At 36.8% G+C, this 19,501-nt stretch overlaps 1 protein-coding gene across 4 annotated transcripts in view; it reads right to left on the bottom strand.

Moving 5' to 3' along the window:
* Positions 1-19,501, bottom strand: part of LOC150094641 (tudor domain-containing protein 7-like) — a 624,604-nt gene that overhangs the window by 64,779 nt on the left and 540,324 nt on the right. For all 4 annotated transcript variants that reach the window (XM_090410991.1, XM_090410989.1, XM_090410990.1 and 1 more), the window contains exons 22-23: positions 16,672-16,822; positions 6,812-6,883 (exon numbers count right to left, since the gene is read on the bottom strand). In XM_090410991.1, coding sequence (XP_090267117.1) covers positions 6,812-6,883; positions 16,672-16,822 — 223 coding nt within the window. The remainder of the gene's footprint in view (positions 1-6,811; positions 6,884-16,671; positions 16,823-19,501) is intronic.

Raw genomic sequence — 19,501 nt, forward strand, 5'->3', positions numbered from 1 at the left:
CAACTCTCCAGGAAATTACCTCATTGCAAGACTTTCATTAAACATTTATTCGCAGAATAAATTGCAGAATAGAGGGGATAAAAATCTGCATTGGACTACTGAAATTAGTGACATGTATATCAGTTCTAATGTGGTACAAAAACTAAAGGGAAATTTTTGTATACCAATGCAAGAAGCATTCAAAATAAGAGAGAAGAATTTTTGGCATTAGTCAGTGCAATCTCACCAAAAGTTGTAGGCATTAGTGAAACTTGGCTGTCAGCAGAAGATGTGGTCACTGGAATTGAATGTGATGAGTACAGTATTTTCAGAAAGGATAGAGAAGATAGAACAGGGAGAGGAGTACTTGATGATAGCTGATCTGTTGCAGCCAAAGAAAGTAGTAATATCAAGAGGATAGACATGTGAATGAGAGTTCATTTGAGGTGGTCTGGTGTGAAATAGTGACCAACGCAACCAAATATACAGTTGGCTGCTACTATAGGCCAGGGGTACGGGGGGGGTATTGAATTCATGCATCAGCAAATTAGTGCAACGAGTACAGGTTTAGTGATCATTATGAGGGATTTTAATTATAGTGATATCAACTGGAAGGAGGAAATGTCATGTGGCAAAAAGGAAATGGAGTTCATATATCTGCGAGATAATTACTTGAAACAGCACATAACTGAAGGGACATGTGGTGTGAGAGTGATGGACCTGGTCACTGGTTCAGAGGATATATGCGTAAGTAAAGTGTCCTCGTTACCTCCAACTGGTGGGAGCGATCATGTGGTATTGACTTGGGAAGTTGCAAAATCTGTGGATTTTTCTGTTAAGTAGGGGTATATACAAAACTACAGGTTAGACAATTATAACAAGCTTCGGAGTGAGCTTGCAACCATTCCATGGCAGAACATATTGCAGGGGAAAGATGTTAGCAGTGCATGGGATAAAATCAGCAGGTATCTGAGGTCAGATTGTGTCCCCATGGTCAGGAAGACAAACAAGGTAGGCATTAGATGGATGAACAGTAGTATCAAGCTTAATCTGCAAAAAAAAGAAAATGTTACGGAGAATGTACAAGGAGAAAGGAGATCAGTACACTCATGAGCAGTACAAGGCTCAAGCTAAGAAGGTTACCAGCATAGTAAGAAAAGCTAAATCAGATTATGAGAAGACCTTAGCCATTGAGATCAAAGGTAATCTCAAAGAGTTCTTCCGCTATGTGGCAAGTAAAAGGAAAAATGATTTCGGAAGGATAACTTTAGTGGGTGCAGATGGTATTGAGGTGACAAATTCAGATGTAAGAGTAGTTACTGAATGATCACTTTTCAAAAGTCTATCACCGAAGTGAGGATATCTCTGTACCTATAGCAATAACTAATGTGAGAATTGAAGTTAAGAAATCAGAGGTATTTAATATATTGCAAAATTTAAATGCAAACGCTGCTGTTGGTTTAGATGGAATATCAGCTCGGGTGTTGCGTGAATGTGCAAAAGAATTGTCAACGCCTCTTACTTGGTTATTTAACTTAAGTTTGAACTCTGGTATGGTCCCTAGGGAGTGGAAGGAAGGCAAAGTAGTTCCTTTGCATAAAGATGGCTCTAAAACTGCGGTAGTTAATTACAGAATAATCACCATCTCAGGAGTGGTGGTAAAAGTATTGGAAAAGTTGGTTAAAGACAAAATTCAAGAATGGGTGGATCAGGATATGATACTCTATAGGGGCCAACATGGTTTTGTTAAAGGTTTAACAAAAACCTGACTTAGCAATCTATTAACTTTTTATAATAGAATGACATCTGAGTTGGACAAAGGAAATGGCTACACAGTGGTACTACTGGATTTTGCTAAGGTTTTTCACAGGATACCCCATGGAACACTGTTATGCAAATTGGAGCAGATGGGAATGGATACTAAACTGGTGATATGGATAGGAGAATGGCTCAGGGAGAGATACCAGAAGGTGGTGTATGGAAGAGCAGTGTCCAGTGGTGTGCCTCAGGGCTCTGTGCTTGGGCCATTGTTTAATTTATAATTAATGATATAGGAAATGGCTTGAGGGGAGATATTCAGTTGTTTGCTGATGATGTAAAGTTGAGTAGCACAATAAAAAATCAAGTGAGAATTTGCAAGATGATTTAAATAAGCTGGCAAAATAGGCAAAGGGTAATGGATGTCAGTTCAACGTGAAAAAGTGTAAGGCTATGAATTTTGGGATTAAAAGATTACCGGCTGTGTACAACATTGATGGAACAGTACTCCAAGAGATTGATGAGGCTAGAGACTTAGGGGTGTTGGTGGATAGGGAGATGAAGTTCAGGGGACACATTGCTAAGGTGTCCAAGATTACACATAGGATTACGTGGTTATTGAGGAACACACTAACATCCAGAGATAAAGAGGTTATTATTCCTCATTATAAAGCATTGATACTTCCACATTTGGATTACTGTGCTCAGGTCTGGTCGCCTGGATTCCTTGAAGATGAGGAGGTTGTGGAGAGGGTTCAGAGGAGAGTGACTAGATTGGTGAGTGATGTAAAAAATGCTACCTACATTAATAGATTGAGAGCTTGTGGATTGCAGAGGTTGGTTGATAGGTGGAGAAGAGGAGATATGATAGAGACATTTAAATTACTAAAATGTTTTTATAAGATTGATGCAGGGGGAATGTTTCAGCTATGTGATAATGATGGAAGAACAAGAGGTCATCCCTGGAAATTAAAGAAAAGTGTGGTTAACAAGGGTGTGAGAACGAGGTTTTTCGCCTGGAGGGTAGTGAATGAGTGGAATTCATTGCTAGTTGTGAATTCTTCATCTGTAAATGAATTCAAGAAGATATGATAGATATTGTTTTGCTAGTTAGGGTCTCCCGCAATGAGTCTACTGACTCCATGGAGATGCCGGTAATATTAAATAAATAATAAACATCCAAGTTAACAGCACAGTCAGTTCCATAACACATAATGAAATTCTATCTAATCACCATGCCTTATTGACATTTAGCATATTTACTCTAAATACATCCTCTTCATTCACTTCTAATACTTTACTACTCATTCTCCTAGGAATAAAGCCTGCAGACCAGGATGGAATACTCTAATAAAGGGATCATTAAATACCTCGACTATCTCATCTGCTTTGGTCACCGGATTCCCATTTCCATCCAGCAAGATAATCCATCCACCATCGTTTTCCCTCCAACTCCCCACATGGCAGAAAAACTCCTTGGGATTCTCCTTGGATTGCAGTGGCAGTATCCTCTCGTATTCTAATTTTTCTCTTCTTACAACACTAGTCACTTTCCTAGCCTGATTAAATTCCTCATGCATCTGTTTCCAACTCTCTCCTTATATGCCTTCTGTAATCAATCTCTCTCTTTTTTTTTTTTTTTTTTTTTTTTTGCAATTCCCCTTTTATTCCTTTTGTCATCCATTTGACTCCAAATTGCTTTATCTTCTTCACTTGAGGTATACAATTTGTCACTACTGTCAACAATTTCTTCTTAAGTATCTCCCATGCACTAACAACCCCTCTTTCTTTAAATCCTCTCATCCGTTGTACTGTTGCAAGGTGGTTTCTAAGTCTATGATAGTCACCTGCCTTATAATTCCATATAACTTCCTTCTGTTTTGATACTTCCCCAAGTTTATTCAAACTCCAAGTACAGACTACATGGTTATTCTCACCAATGGAAGGCAAGTATGTTATCTCAGTCATAATCAGATCCTCTGATGCTATGAAAAATCCAGGACTCAAGATGCTCATGTTCCCTCCACCACATGTTGCCTTTTGTCCGGCTGATGAAATCCAAAAATTCAGTTCCCTTATTACTGCATGCTCTTTCCTCTGCCAATTTATATCACTATAGTTGAAGTCTTCCATAATGATTGCTTTTTTTGCACTTGCCAAAATACTTTGCATGCACATTTCCTGCTCATCACCATCTATATTTCCTAGTCTGTAGCACCATACCACTAAATATCTTGACTTATAAACATTCATCTTGAATCATATACTCTCAAAGCCATTAGTGTTATTTCCACTGAGATTCTCCACAATGAGAGAGCAAAATTCATCTCTTTTCATCCTCCCTATCCTGCAGAATATGCTATACCCTTTGATTTCTATCCCTGTTAGAATATCCTCCTCAGTTAATCATATTTCACTGATACCAACTGAGGAGAAACTGAGTCAATCAATGCCACAAATTCATTCCCTTTATTCTTAATGCTTCCTAGCATTTGTACATAGAAAAACCAGTGTACTGCCAGTATTTTTATAGCCATTATTACTCCCCTTATATTCCACCTGGCTCTGTAATATAGGGTACTACAATCACCTCATTTCTCAAGACATTATTCCCACATGAGGCTATTCATGCAACATTTCACCTGCACAAGTCTGGTTTCCTTTTTCTGATGCTCTCACTTGCCCAGAAAACATCAGTCTCTCCAAATGCCTGCACTCTTCTGCATTCAAATACAATCCATCTCTTGCATATAGCTTCCTTCAATCCTCAAATGTACCCCATGCATCCACATATTCCAGATCCCTTTTCCTGCACATTCTTGCTATCATCTCATTTGTCATCATGGCTCTTTTCCTCCACTCCATATTACCATAGCAGGGCAATCTGCTCACTATCTTTCCTCAGACACATTTTTGCTCGCTATCTCTAACATCAACTTCAAATCTCCCACTACATGATTCACACTACCTCTCAGTCATTCGTCCCAACCATTACTATCATCCCTTCCACACTTTCACCCTTCTTCACTCTTCTTGTCAGCACCCTCCACTGCCTGCATTTTATGCACATTTACACATTCCTGTCACACAACTGCCAAATTCTTAAACAACGGGATGCAAACATATCTCATGTGTAGCAAGCTACAATATCCTCAACTAGGTCACGAATAACATAGTCTTTAAATAGTGGGGGGAACTATATACTAGTACGAAAACTGCCACCATGCTAAATATAGTTGCTACATCTGGAGACAATACTGAGATTGTAAAATTCTTACTAAATACCACACAATGATACAAAAAAATCATCAGTTTGAATAACACAAACTTAAAAACCAATATTGTCATGAAATAAACACATTAGTACCTTTCCTTATTACTAATACTTCCTTTTTTAACAGCTGGAGTCACTCATTGCATCTGTCTTCGCATGCTAGCAGTGCCTTTTCTTTGGAAAATGCTGCTAAAGGCCACAAACTGTTTTGTTCTTTATACTCCTGGCATTTGTGTATAGACATAATAAGTTTCATCTTTTCATCATATTCACCTCTATTACTAAGTATATTCATATCGTTAGTATAGTTACAAAAATTACGTCACTCTCATGCACAAACTCTCAACCCTCATCATCATCTAGACTTGACTAAACGTATTAGGTCTCATACCAAGAAATTATTTCTCCGGCTCCTGTTGTCAGATACATTACGGTGTAGGCCATTCCTCATATAAATCCTCGCTTGTTTCAAACTCACCCCACATACACAAAAACTCACAACTATACTTTCTAAGCAGCACCCTATATATTAAAATATTTGCCATCGTAGCCCTTCTTAAGCGTTTTCATATTGAGGAAATATATTTCCACTTTCTCACTCTTCTTCTTCCAGCAATCTTTTGACATCCTGTCTCATACTGTAGTTATCACCAGAAAAATTGTTTCTACCAGAACTACCATCTCTTATAATTTTCTTCTCTGCTTTTCAACTGTATTAGTTAGCTTTCTGATTTTAGCACTCAGAAATTGGTGACCATGTTGCACTAAGCAGCAACATGGTCATCAATTGCATATAATATTTTATAACATGCCATATATTATCCTCCTTTTTATAATTTATTTTACCTACCTGATTATCATTATGTAATAACTTATTATTTCATGTCCTTCTGATGCCTCACTAATAACCTTTTGACTTTTCCAATACCCTCACTGTCTATCTAATAATTTATTTTAGTGTAGATATTTCCATGGTTAATTAATATTCGATATCCTCACTGGTTTTTGAAATGGCAAGATCCTATACATTTGGAGGCCAGCTTCCTTGTTCACAATTTCACTAGCATTCCTCACTGTTGCTGCTCTATTGTTCTTGAAGGTTTTGTTGCCATTTTTATAGTACTACTTTAATATTACAGTAACCCATCACTATTACAGGATATGTAACAGATGCTATAATATGAAAATTAAAAGTACTATACTATAAAAAATCTCATTATTCTAAGAAAGCAATGCTATAAAGCAGATAAAAATCACTCATTTCACGAGTTTTAAATACACTCATGTGATTTAAAATATTAAATATTTAGCATATTAAATAATATTTAAAAAAAAGCACAATTTTTTTTTTAAAAATTTGTTAAAAGCTGTTACTGCTGATTTATTGAGCTCTGTTGATACCAGTTTCAAGCAGGTGACTTCAAACTTTGTATATTCTAACTACTGCATATCAAGTTAAAGAACCAACATATATGAAATTCAGTTTGTACATTAATGCATAATTTTGATTCCTGAAAAACTAGAAGGTGAATGTGCAACTTTAGCTCATATTTGAATCAGCAAATCAAAATTAATTACTAGTTTATTTTTATTTCAAGGCAAAACAAAAATTTCAATTTATTATTTAGTGTTATTTATATTAATTATATTTATATTATTTTTTCATATCTTCTAGGCTAACCTTTTATATAGCATTAATTATGTTCTTCAATTAGTATTATCAGTATTAGTGAAATAAAATCAAATGCTGATGAACATGTTATGCAAATAATTAAAAATACAGATTGAGAGAAATTATACCTCTGATGAATAAAAAGATTGCATTTCTTGAATAAGTTTGTCTAAATCAGCTCCTTGATCCCATGGCTGGCACTATATCAAAAATAAAGTAAAAAGCAGTGTCTATTTAAAAAAATGTTCTAGAACTGTATACTATATATTATTCATAAAATATTATTAAAATCTGTAATACAGATTTGCTAAATAACCTACTTCTCAGAAAATAAAATATGTTCAATGATGAGAATGGATTGTTTTGACCCAGTAACTTTACCAGGTAGAAATGCGAATGGTTCTTGATACAAGTTGCAAGTGAGTCTTATCCTAGTTTAGGAATAAGCAGATATTAGACTCAACACAAGTAACTTTTATTTAGATATTTAGAATGTCTACTAAGGTAGCCAATGCCATCAGCATGAAATGTCTCAACTGTTTTACCCTTTTGCAAACAGCTGCTTGAAAAGCAGCTGTTTGCAAAAGGGTAAAAGTAAAAAACTTTTTATTGCTGTCTGATAATATCTTAACCTTGACAAAAAAATATCAAATGAAGTTTCTCAGATCCTTGATGGATCTGAGAAACATCGATCTTTCTAACCAAGAGTAGATGTCATTTGAATGACACTCCATCCACTAAATCTGCTGCTTCATCTACAACAGTATTATGTCAGTCAATTCCTGGCTACATAAAGTGGTGTAAAGGTGTACATTGCCCACAATGATATTAATATACTATAGGTTCTACAAACTGGCATGTACAGGATTCATACAAAAATAAATAATAATTCAGTGTAATAAAGAGCCGACTTCTTTTAGAGACTCTTTTCTTGGTTCTAATAATGCAGTCTTAGTCTCTCTCATGTCCACAAATCACACAATTACAGCAGCAGCCTTAAGACATGATGCATTGTCTTTCTGAAAGGACAATGGACAATTCCATAGAAATGCCACAAAGTGAGAAGCAATTGCATCATCCAGAATGTCAAATACCTCTCAAAGTTCAATGTTTGTGGAAACATAGAGGTCCAAGGACAAACCACGAAAATCAGGACCATACCATCACACTGCCACCTCCAAATTTTATTTTATAACTGGTGTCATGCATTCTAGTAAGAGATGCCACATCCATCTGCTCATTAGAGAGTGTAACATGATTCATCATTCCATAACACTTGTACAGTGGGATGTGGAAGTATTTCAAGCTTCCACATCCCACTGTACAAGATCTTTGCACCACTGAGGACAATGCTGTAATGTCAGTTTGGGTAATGTGATGCTTGCATATTGCAGCCCCACCACAGAAATCCATGTTGTGAGACTTGGATCTGAATGTTTTTGTACAAATCTGTTTTCCCATCAATGTCCAAAACTCCACATTCAATATGTTGGCTGAAAAATGGCTGTTTTTATATATTATCCTTTGTAGCATCCTACGGTGACATTTGGTGGGTCATCCACTACAGGTAGCACTTGCAGTTGACTCCCTGCTCTTCCATCTCAGTATGGTATCACCAATTGTGGACCTCAGATGGCTCAATTTGTCAAAAATTTCTCAAACAGATAGGCCTGCAACATGGCATCATATCACAATGCCTCTTTCATACTTCGTCAGTTCCCTTCTCACAGCCATTTCACCCAGACACAGACTTGGGAACATTGTATTCCCATAATGTATACTGGCTACAAACACGGCACTCATTATGTGGCATGACACAATGCACCTTGCCCATGAGGATGTCAATTGACTTCTTTCTAAGCAGTGTATATTAAAATAAACACAACTGTAAATTACACTCTGATGTGAAAAATTTAAATGAAAAAATACTGAAGTTTATTCATTAAAACTGAAATAAAGAATAAAAATGAAAACAAACTTTATTCCACAGAAATCCCTCATATGGAATAGCTATGACTTGTTTCAACAAAAGTGTAGCGCTTTTCATCAAAGTTAATGAACTGTGATTCTATAAGATTTTTTTTTTTTTTAAGGACAGAATGAGAGAATGTAAATTGCAAAGCTTTGTGAAAAGGAGGAGGGGGATATGATTGAAACATATAAGCTAGTCAGGGGTTGTTATCAGGTTTACATGGAAGAGATTTTTCATAGAATGGGAGAGCAGAACAAAAGACACTCCCTGGAAACTGTATAAGGAGGGTGTGAGTAGAGGAGTGAGGAGGAGGTTCTTTAATTGTTGTGAATGTATCTACAGTCACAAATCTACATTTCATCAAACAAGATAGTCTGTCACTCCATAGAGGTAAGAGTTATTACTATTAGTAATGGTAATAAGATTTGTTACTTATTAAATATTAAATTAAATACTTCTGAAATGGATACAGAGGATTAGGAAAGCAGTCAAATTCACTTAGATTTGTTATTTTTTTAATACCAAAATCACACAATAAACAAGATAGCATCACTACTTTTAATTTATATCATAACAATTTTAGACAGTTATCTTTTTTTTTTTTTTTTTTTTAAATCCTCTTAAACATAAATGTAGGAATGTATATCAAACTTTTGTAAGTGTAAAAGTTCAAGTGAAAAAATTTTATGAAGACATTTTTATATACTTTGTGCCATGAAAGATAAACAACCAAGAGTTGAAAAGTTCAGTTTTAATGTGTACAAATTATTCTGAATTAATGAAAATTATGAAACATGCATTGTAAACATTGTTCTTTTTATTTGTATTCCAGTAAGAAATACAATGTTATGTTAACCAGGTGTCACTAATGCCAATAATTTTCCATCACTTCTTGTAATTACCAATGAAGAACTACGTGCTTTATTCCTGATGTCTGCAATATCTAATGAATAAATGAATAAGCAATATTTGACCTATTCAAATAAGAAGACTGCCTAATATTCCTCAGCTAAATTCTTCCCCACCACTGCAGACATCACTTTTCTTTCCTGTAAAAACTACCATTATCGGAGTCATCCCTCCCATTCTCTTCTTCTGCCATAACAATTACTCACCTTAACGCAGTCTAAGCTCTCATGCAAACACCATAACACATCTTTCAAAATGGACCAATAGAAGGTGAATATATGGATGCTTAAGCAAGTGATCATGTTTTCTATAAGGTTCATGCTAAGGCAACTCGTAAATGCCAGCGAGTATTCCTGCAAGCTCTCTGGTCAAATTTTGTAAACTTTCATAGTTTTTACATTTGGCTTTGAAATAATGGTGGATTTAATATCCACTCGATTTATATATTTTTGCATCACCGAACTGAAGCCTTCTGACTCTTTATTTTAGTAAAAATGATAACATCTTTTCCTAACTATTTATATTCACTCTTTCATCAAAAGACAGCTTCTCTGAGCAAGTATACTAAATCCATTTATGTGCAATTTCTGCAAGTAGAAACTCAACCAGCCATAGGGTAGATCATGCCTCAGTAACTTGATCATGTTTTTATAATACAGTGACAGCTCAGTTGCATAAAGGTAATGGATTTACAGTGATACTGCTGGACTTTGCCAAGGCTTTTGACAGGATACCACATGGAATTCTAATCAGTAAACTGCAGCACATGGGGATGGATATATGGTTGGTGAGATGGATAAGAGGATGGTTGATGGAGAGATAGAGAGTAGTTGATTCAAGGGTAGAGTCCAAAAGAAGACATGTGACTAGTAGCATGCTGCAGGGTTCTGTTCTAGCCGCTACTGTTTAATATGTACATAACATTACAGAAAACGAGCTGAGAAAACCTATTTAGTTATTTGCCAATGATGCAAAGTTTGGTAGAGCCATAGTTGGTGATAGTAGCAGAATAGTAGTTTGAGAGATTATGTCAAAATTTTGCAGCATGATTTGGATAGATTGGTAGACCGAGCAAAGGAGAATGGATATCAGTTTAATGTGGCAAAGTTGTGCATTTTGGGAGAGAAAAATTAGCAACCGTATACCACATTGGTGGAATTGTACTCCAGGAAATTGATGAAGCCAGAGACTTGGGAGCATCCTCTCCACTTTCTCCTCATCACCAAGGGCTAGTGACCAAGATGGTAGCAGGTCTATGGAATGACTCTTACAAGAACAGGTTCAAGATTTGTGGCTTACAGAAACTGGCAGGGTTACAAATAGGCAGGAAAAGGAGCGATATGATCAAGATACAAATTAATAAGGGGGTTTGTACAAGATTAATTCAGAGGAAATTTTTTAGTACAGATTGTTCTTGTTTCATTCTGGTCGTTCAAGAACTAGAGGCCATCCATGTAAACTGAGTAAAAGTGTACTTAGCAAGAGTGTTAGAACCAGGTGTTTTGCTTGGAGACTGGTGAATGAGTTCAAAGCAAAGTATGATAGATACTGTGCAAATATTGGATAGTTCTTGATATGATGTTCAGAGCCTCCCTCGATGAGTCTAAGGACTCTTTGGAGTAGCCCGTAATAATAATAATACTGCATACCATTTTTTTTTTATTATGTGCAACTCCATGAAGTACTTAGATTTATCAAAGAGGCCCTAACCATCATGCCAAGCACCATCCAACATTTGCCAGTATCTATCACACTTTACTTTGAACTCAACCCACAAAAGACTTTCGCAACCTATTCCACTCATTTACCACTCTCTAAGCAAAAAATCGAGTCCTGACACACCTGATAACTACACTCTTCCTCAGTTTCCAAGGATGGCCACCAATCTCTTATCCCACAACCAGACCTATTATGAAAAAATTTCCTCTGTATTAATCTTGTAAAAATCATTCAGTAATTTCAATGTCTCAATCGCATTACCCCTTTTCTGTCTGTCCACCAATCTCTGTAGTCTGCAAATCTTCAACCTGTCCTCATTTCCACATTTGCCGTCCGTAGATGCTGTACGGTCACTCCCATACCTCACATGGTTTTGCGAGTGAAGTCTTCTGTTAGATTATAAGTGGTAGGGTTGCAGATTCCCTTTCCACACATAGTTTGTAAGACAATCACAAACATCCATGCCCATGGTGAGATTCGAGAGTGGACACGCTAATTACTCGACCAACCTGTCCTCATACAGGTTCATTCCACAGACCTGTTACCATCTTGATCCTTTCCACCTACTCGTTATCCCCCAAGAAACCCAAGTGACCAGATTTGCACACAGTAGTCCAGACGAGGTGTTTACTAAGGTTCTATAAAGAGGTATAATAACCTGCTTGTCTCTGCTTATCAGGGTATTCTTCAGTAACCAAGTAATCAGATGAGATAATTTAGCCACTTTTGCAATATGCCCTATAGATTAACTCCTTATCCACTAACACCCTCAAATCCCTGGCTTCATCAATTTCTGGGAGTACAGTTCCATCAATGTGGTACATAGCCTGTAATCTTTTTGCTCCAAAATATATAACCTTACACTTTGCCACATTAAAATGCCATCCATTCTCTTTTTCTCAAACTGACAGTCCATCCAAATAACACTGCAAAATTTTAACACTATCTTTATTAACTATTGCTCTACTCCATTTTTGAATCATTATCAATCAACTGAATAGTTCCTCTCAGATCCTTTCCTATTTTGTTAATGTACAACACCGCTGTTCACAGGCGTTCTACTGCATTCTACTCCTGAATAAACTAGTCTTATCTCCCCATCAACCACCTTCTTATCTACTTCACCAACTTTACATTCATCCCTATGTGGTGGAATTTATTAATTAGAATTCCATGTGGTATCCTATCAAAAGCATTTGCAAAGTCCTGCAGTATCACTATAAATCTCTCTCCCCCCCTGTAAAACCATTACCTTTATCCAACTCATCCTTTGCTGTATTATAAAATGTGAGCCAGTTACTGAAGCATAACCTATCCTTTGCAAAACCATGTTGTTCCATTGTTTTCCCCCCCCCAAGAGTATCCCATTTTTTGTCTATCCATTCCCCCATTTTGCTCTTGCCCAACTTCTCCACTACCTCGAGTATGACTCCTGATATGCTGATCGGGATAATTTGATGCATCAGTCTTGATGCATTTGCTAAAATGCAATGGAACTATATTCCCCCTTTCCACCCCTTGAGAGTAACCCATAGTTGAGACGTAGATTAAACAACATGGCCAAAGGCACTGAAGATTCCTTGGCACCTTCTCATGAAACTTGCGCTAGTATAGCACCTAATTCCATAACTGTTTTCACATCAAGGTTCTGTAATATGCTATGCACATCCAGTTCATTTATCTCAGTTTCCTATAAACCTTTCCTTCTCTTTCGCATCACTGCAATCTCCACTTGGATGATATACTCTTACATAGTAGTCCCTTAGTAATTTTACTATTTCATCTGATTCAGCTACCTTACTATCATTGGCATTCATTAAAATCATTTTGCCATGAACATTCTTTTACTTGCAACAAACTGAAAGAATTCTTTGGGGTTATCTTTGGCTTATAACTGCTAATTTCCTTTCATTGCTTTTGCCTTTCTTACCAAAATTATTCTTCTGGCCTGTGTTTTGTACTGCTTAAGTGCCTTCAGCTCAACTTTCTTCTTGAATTTCTTCCATATTTTTATTATTATTTTTTTGTAGCTCTAGCTTAATAAGGGTATTCATCTATTTAGCTCCCACGTGATTTATTCTCCTGACTCTAGGTATGCAGTCTGCTATCACTTCTCTCAAACACTCCACCACTTCTCGTGCACTATACCCTTTACCACATCTCATGGCACTGATCCAAGCAAATCTCCTCAGTTTGGCATACTTACTAGCTCTGTAATTCCACTCCACTCCCCCCCCACCACCACCACCAAAATGAAAATTCCACACATTTAGCCTACCAGATCAAGATCATATGATCACTCTCAGCAATTAATGGAAATTGTGTGGTATCTCTTATTGGTTATGGCCAAAGCCCCTGATGCAATTACTTGATCTAGTATTCTTAAACCCTTAGTATATTTCATCACATGCTGCCTCAGGTGATTATTCCTTATAATAACTGCAAAAATTCCATTTACTTCCTCTCATGTGTCCTTTTCCTCCTTCCAGTCTATATCGACATAGTCGAAGTTCCCCCTCCCCCCCTCTCCATAATAATTACCTACCCTCTAATTTATTGACCTAAATATTTCTCCTACACAGTCTGCACAATGACACATTTGCAATTACAGCTCTACTTCTCAGTTCACTCTTATCATATGTTAGTAAACAGACTAACAATTTCTTCTTTTTCTCGTCATACAACAGCTGTTTCACATCTTCTCTTTTTACCATACTTTTCTTTCAGGTGATTCATTATGTCACATCACAAATCTTTATATCTAGAAAACACTTTCATTTCTCATCTCTAGTACACAGTTCTGATCATGAAGATGCTGTACAACACCATCCCCTTTTTCACATTTTCTCTTCCTTCATATCTTCCCTTTTCATTGCTCTTCTTTTCTCTTCATTCGACTGTTTCATATCTTCTCTCATAATGATCATAATTATATCCTTCACTTGCTTTATTTGCTTACACATTACAAATCTTTAAATCCAGAAAATGCTTATTGCTTATCTGTCTGGTACACAAACCTGATCATAGAATCACTGTATAATATCATATACTTTTTAATAATTTTCATATCTTCCTTTATTCCTATGCTTGATCTTCTTTCTTGCTACTTACTGAGGTGCTTTCCAGTCATTAGAACTTCCATTTAGATCTGTGGAACACTGTACAAAGTACTGCAATTTCGAATCTCATGAGTCACCCTTTTATTTTTCTCCCTTTTATCACACAATTGCTCGCCTCATTCACTTTGGTCATCATAATGCATTTTTTGCACTTTTATTTAATTCTTCTCACAAGGTATGAATTTTTGCCAGCCTGGTTGGCCGAGCGGTTAGCGTATCCACTCTCCAGCAAAAGGATGCGGGTTCAAATCCCGGTGTGGCCATGGATGTTTGTGATTGTCTGTGGAAATACTAGTGGTGGTAGCGGGCGGTAGATGCCATTTACGTAGTTGCAGTGGGTGGATTTGGGTGGTGGAGACAGATGTAGAGTAGATGTCCTCCATCGATGAGTCCTTGGACTTCCTGGGTGTCACGTAATAGTAATAAATAAATAATTTATGAGTTTATACACTACCAGCCTATATGGACTGGTAGTGTATAAACTCTACCATCATCTTCATCTACACCATCACTGGCACTAGTATTTTTTGTCTGTAAATTGCATGTGTTCTCAAGGCCAATTTGTCTGTATGCAGGATGAAAAACCCTACTGCCTCCACATGAGATCAGCTAATCTTCAACTGAAAAACATCCATATAAAGATTCCTACTGTCACAGGAGGAATAAAAAATAAGAGAGCACAAGAGAATGCGAGTGAAAAAATAGCTGAGCAGTTTGAATTATAGCTGAACCACTGGGGATTGTGAAGCTAGTAAGTAAATTGTGTTTTCTGGCTGTTTTGCAGGATGAAGAAGTCAAATTTCTAAAAAGAAGAAAAACCTTGTGACTTCTCTATAGTTATTTTCTCACATCCTAGATGGAATTCAAACCCAAATTATTCTAACTGAAGAGTAAATGTTATAATTTTAATCACTGCAATATACACACACACACATGTGATAAAGAAATGAAGATTACATGATGTTTACTATTTAATAAAATAGCAAGAAGTAATCAGGGTCTTTAATTGTTTGGTAGCAGAAATTTGGAGATGTATCAATCTGTTCTTATTAATGCATTGGCAAGGTTCTGACTTGCCAATGCATTAATAAGAACAGATTTAACACTAACACTATTTTTCTATTATAACAGATTTAACACTAACACTTCATTAACACTATTTTTCATAAAATGACTGGCACTTCTTTTCCCATATTAGGCCATAATGCACGTTTTATAATAAAAAGTGAGAACCATTAACAACTGGCTAGCAATCTAATGATGAACAAAAAAGCAACCTAATTTTTAAGTGCAATTAAAATATCACAAATATAAAAAGCACTATAATAAATTTAGTTTAATCCTTTATCCAAGTGTGAGCAAACAAAGTTTGCATCTGAAAGTATCTTCAGGACTGGGGTAAGGTAGTAATAACACAGGGCAACTTGTTGCAAAGGTGGAGCAAACTGACATCACGCCTATCTCAGTATCTCCCATAATGCAAAATACATCTCCTTGCGAATATGTATAATGTTATGCATTAAGGGGAAGGCCACTACCCAGACTAGTTTCGACCTTTATTGAGGTCTCTTCAGTGGGAGCCAGGCCCAGATGTGGAGATACCAGGCAGAAGCAATAGCAAGGTCATCTCTACATATAGGAGTTGCCAAAAGGTGTGCCACCTTTTTATTAAATTACTCTGGATTTAGAGAAAGATGTTGAAAGTTTATTTTTCACTTGGTTAGACTATAATAAATTTAGTTTCATCCTTTATCCAAGTGTGAGCAAACAAAGTTTGCATCTGGAAGTATCTTCAGGACTGGGGTAAGGTAGTACAACACCAAGCAACTCGTTGCAAAGGTGGAGCAAGATTTCTCTAAATCCAGAGTAATTTAATAAAAAGGTGGCACACCTTTTGGCAACTCCTACAGGTAGAGATGACCTTGCTATTGCTTCTGCCTGGTATCTCCATGTCTCGGTCTGGCTCCCACTGAAGAGACCTCAATAAAGGTGTAAACTAGTCTGAGTAATGGCCTTCCCCTAAATGCATAACATTATACATATCTGCAAGGAGATGTGTTTTGCATTATGGGAGATACTGAGATAGGAGTGATGTTAGCTTGCTCCACCTTTGGAACAAGTTGCCTGGTGTTGCTACCTTACCCCAGTCCTGAAGATACTTTCAGGCGCAAACTTTGTTTGCTCACACTTGGATAAGGATTAAACTAAATTTATTATAGTCTAACCAAATGAAAAATAAACTTTAGACATATAAAAAGCACATACTCACAGTAAAATTATGTGGGGTAGCAGCAACAGTAACATGGACATCAAAACATTCACCTTGAAGAGGAATAAATGGTGGTCTAAGTGGAGGTAACTGATTTATACCATCTGTAATATCACCATTTCCATCAGGTGTTATAGGAGAGTAAAGACTTCTGAAAATGAACAATAAACTTAAAACAACCAAATGTAAAACAGTTGCATATAACACAAATATAGATTATATTTTCTTTTCTTGTGATATAATAAAAGTATATAAAAATTAGAAAAGGATACATCAAGACAGGTGGACAGCTACCCTGGTTTTAATCTTTTCCTTTACTATTATAAATTTTCTAACACAAAAAAAAAAAAAAAAACTGAGATTTTTTTATTTTCTTTAAGCAATCTAATGCTATTTATAATCATCATTACTGAGGGAGGATTTCTCATGCTTTCTCAGATGCCTGATACTATGATAGTAATACATGAAAAGTTTACATTATCACTAACTTCCTATGAACAACATTTCTCCAAAGTAGTTGATTATCTGTCAGGAATCCAATACTCTCGGATCTTATTTAATTTCTAAAGATATCTAACTGTATCAATTCACCTGGACCTTGGTCTTTCTACTTGCATTAGCTCACGCTAGTGGCCGCCGATACTTTTATAGTTTACTATATTCGGCATGAAACCCTCTAATTCCAATCTTTAAGTTTCTTATTCGGTTTTAAAACAATGTGGGATTTAATATCCCCTTAATTTGTACAAATGCCATGTCACCAATCCTTCCCCATTTAAGGACTACCTTTTGCGTAGCATACTACAAGATTTTGTGGTATGTGGAAAATGTAGGAAATGGGAAGAACTTTGTGAGTTAGATATTACCATAACCGACCTCGATAGTGTTGTGTCCGAGGTGGAAGAATATCGAATTATAGAGAACAGTACTGTGATAGAGGGAGAGAATAACGAGTAAAATATAAATGGAAAAAAACTGAGATTTTTTATTTTCTTTAAGCAATCTAATGCTATTTATAATCATCATCATCGAGGGAGGATTTCTCACACTTTCACAGATTTCTGATACTAATAGTAATACATGAAAAGATTACATTATCACTAACTTCCTATGAACAACATTTCTCCAAATTAAGAGTGGGGAGCGTGGAAAGCTTGAATAATTGTGACATCTTTGGAGATGGTCTTAATTGGGAAGATGAATGGCGAGCAAGACTGGGTAGCTTGCATAGAGACAGAAAGAGCTAGATGAACTGAAAGAGGAGGTGGAATGTCTTGGGAAGGAGTTGCGACTTGTGAAAGATAACATTAAGCGAATGGAAGAGATGAATGCAAGGTGAATCAGAGTAGGAGTGAGAGAGTCATGGGAATGATAAAAGAGGAGAAAATAAAAACAGAAGAGAGGGGATGAGAGAGAATTAATGGAATGATAAAAAAGAGAACAGAAACAATAAGGGATGAGAAGAATGCAAGGGAGTGCTGGAACCAAGAATAAAAAGATGCCAAGATGGCAGGTAAGTAGGGGAACATGTAGAGAAAGTGTTAGAGGAGAGAGAGAGAGTGTGTGAGGGATGCAGGTGAGCAACCAAGGAACAGAGCGTTAAGAGGTGTGATGTATGGAGACTTGATGATCCGTGGTGTGCAAGATAGGATGCCAGAGGAGTGTTTGCCTGGAAGAATGACAAAGTGTAGCTATGGCAACTAAGCCGGGTGAAAGCGTGGATGAAATGATTGCGATGGTGGGCACGAATGACTTGAGAGACAGTGTAAATTGGGTGGTGAGATATCTAAAATTCATGCTTGAGGTAGTGCAGAAGAAAACTCAGAGGAGAGGGAAGACAGCATGTGTGTTGCCCAGGTATGATAATGAGGAAATGAGCAGAAGAGCATTAATAATGAATAACATGATAACAAGAATGCGTCTGGAGAGACTTGGAATATGTGGATGCTTGGAAGGCATTTGAGGACAGAAAGGAACTGCATGCAAGAGACCATTTACATTTGAATGAGGAAGGACGAGGCATCTGGAGAGACTGCTGTTCTCTGAATAAGTCGGTGTGTCAATACAGGGAAACTAGATGTACCGGGGTGAATGGTAGTGGGGGGGGCCCCTCTTGTGGGAATAGGGGAGGTGATACAGTGGGTAACAGAGAGTCCAGTGGAGTCAGGAGGAGATATGGATAGGTATAGAAACAGTGACATTTTTATGCTTTATATTAATGCTAGGAGTATCGGAATAAAGGAGATGAATTTGTGGTGCTGATAGCATCAGCCTGTCCGAAGATTATTGGGATCTCTGAGATGTGATTGATGGAAGACGATATAATAACAGGAACAGAAGTGGCAGAGTACAGCATTTTTCGAAAGGATAAGAAGAGAAAATGCAGTGGTGTAGTACTGCTTAAGATAAGTGATGACTTATGTCCTCTAAGAGTGGAGGCTTTGGAAGGCAGTGACACTAATCATTTTGAAAACATATGGTGCCAGGTAGAGGTGGGCAACACTCCACTAAATATCCTATATTTAGTGGAGTGTTGCTACAAGCCAAGAGGCACAGAGGGTGAGGAGCAAAAGATGTTTAGGCAGTTGAGCTTGGTAAGTGCAAGAAGAATGATTGCTATGGGAGATTTTAACTATGGCAGTAGAAATTGGGAAGAGGAAAATGTATGTAATAATAAGGGAATGGAATTTCTAGAATTCCTGGAGGGACAAATATCTTAGGCAACATGTAATAGAAGGAACACTAAGTGAAAGAGTTTTGGATTTGTTCATAGTATCAGAAGAGATGATTATAATTAAGATGTCATCTCTAACCCAGTTGGAGAGTTGAC

Source organism: Typopeltis vanoorti, chromosome 21, assembly GCF_054136105.1.
Source record: "Typopeltis vanoorti isolate ZY-2024b chromosome 21, IOZ_Tvanoo_1.0, whole genome shotgun sequence".
Lineage (NCBI taxonomy): Eukaryota > Metazoa > Arthropoda > Arachnida > Uropygi > Thelyphonidae > Typopeltis > Typopeltis vanoorti.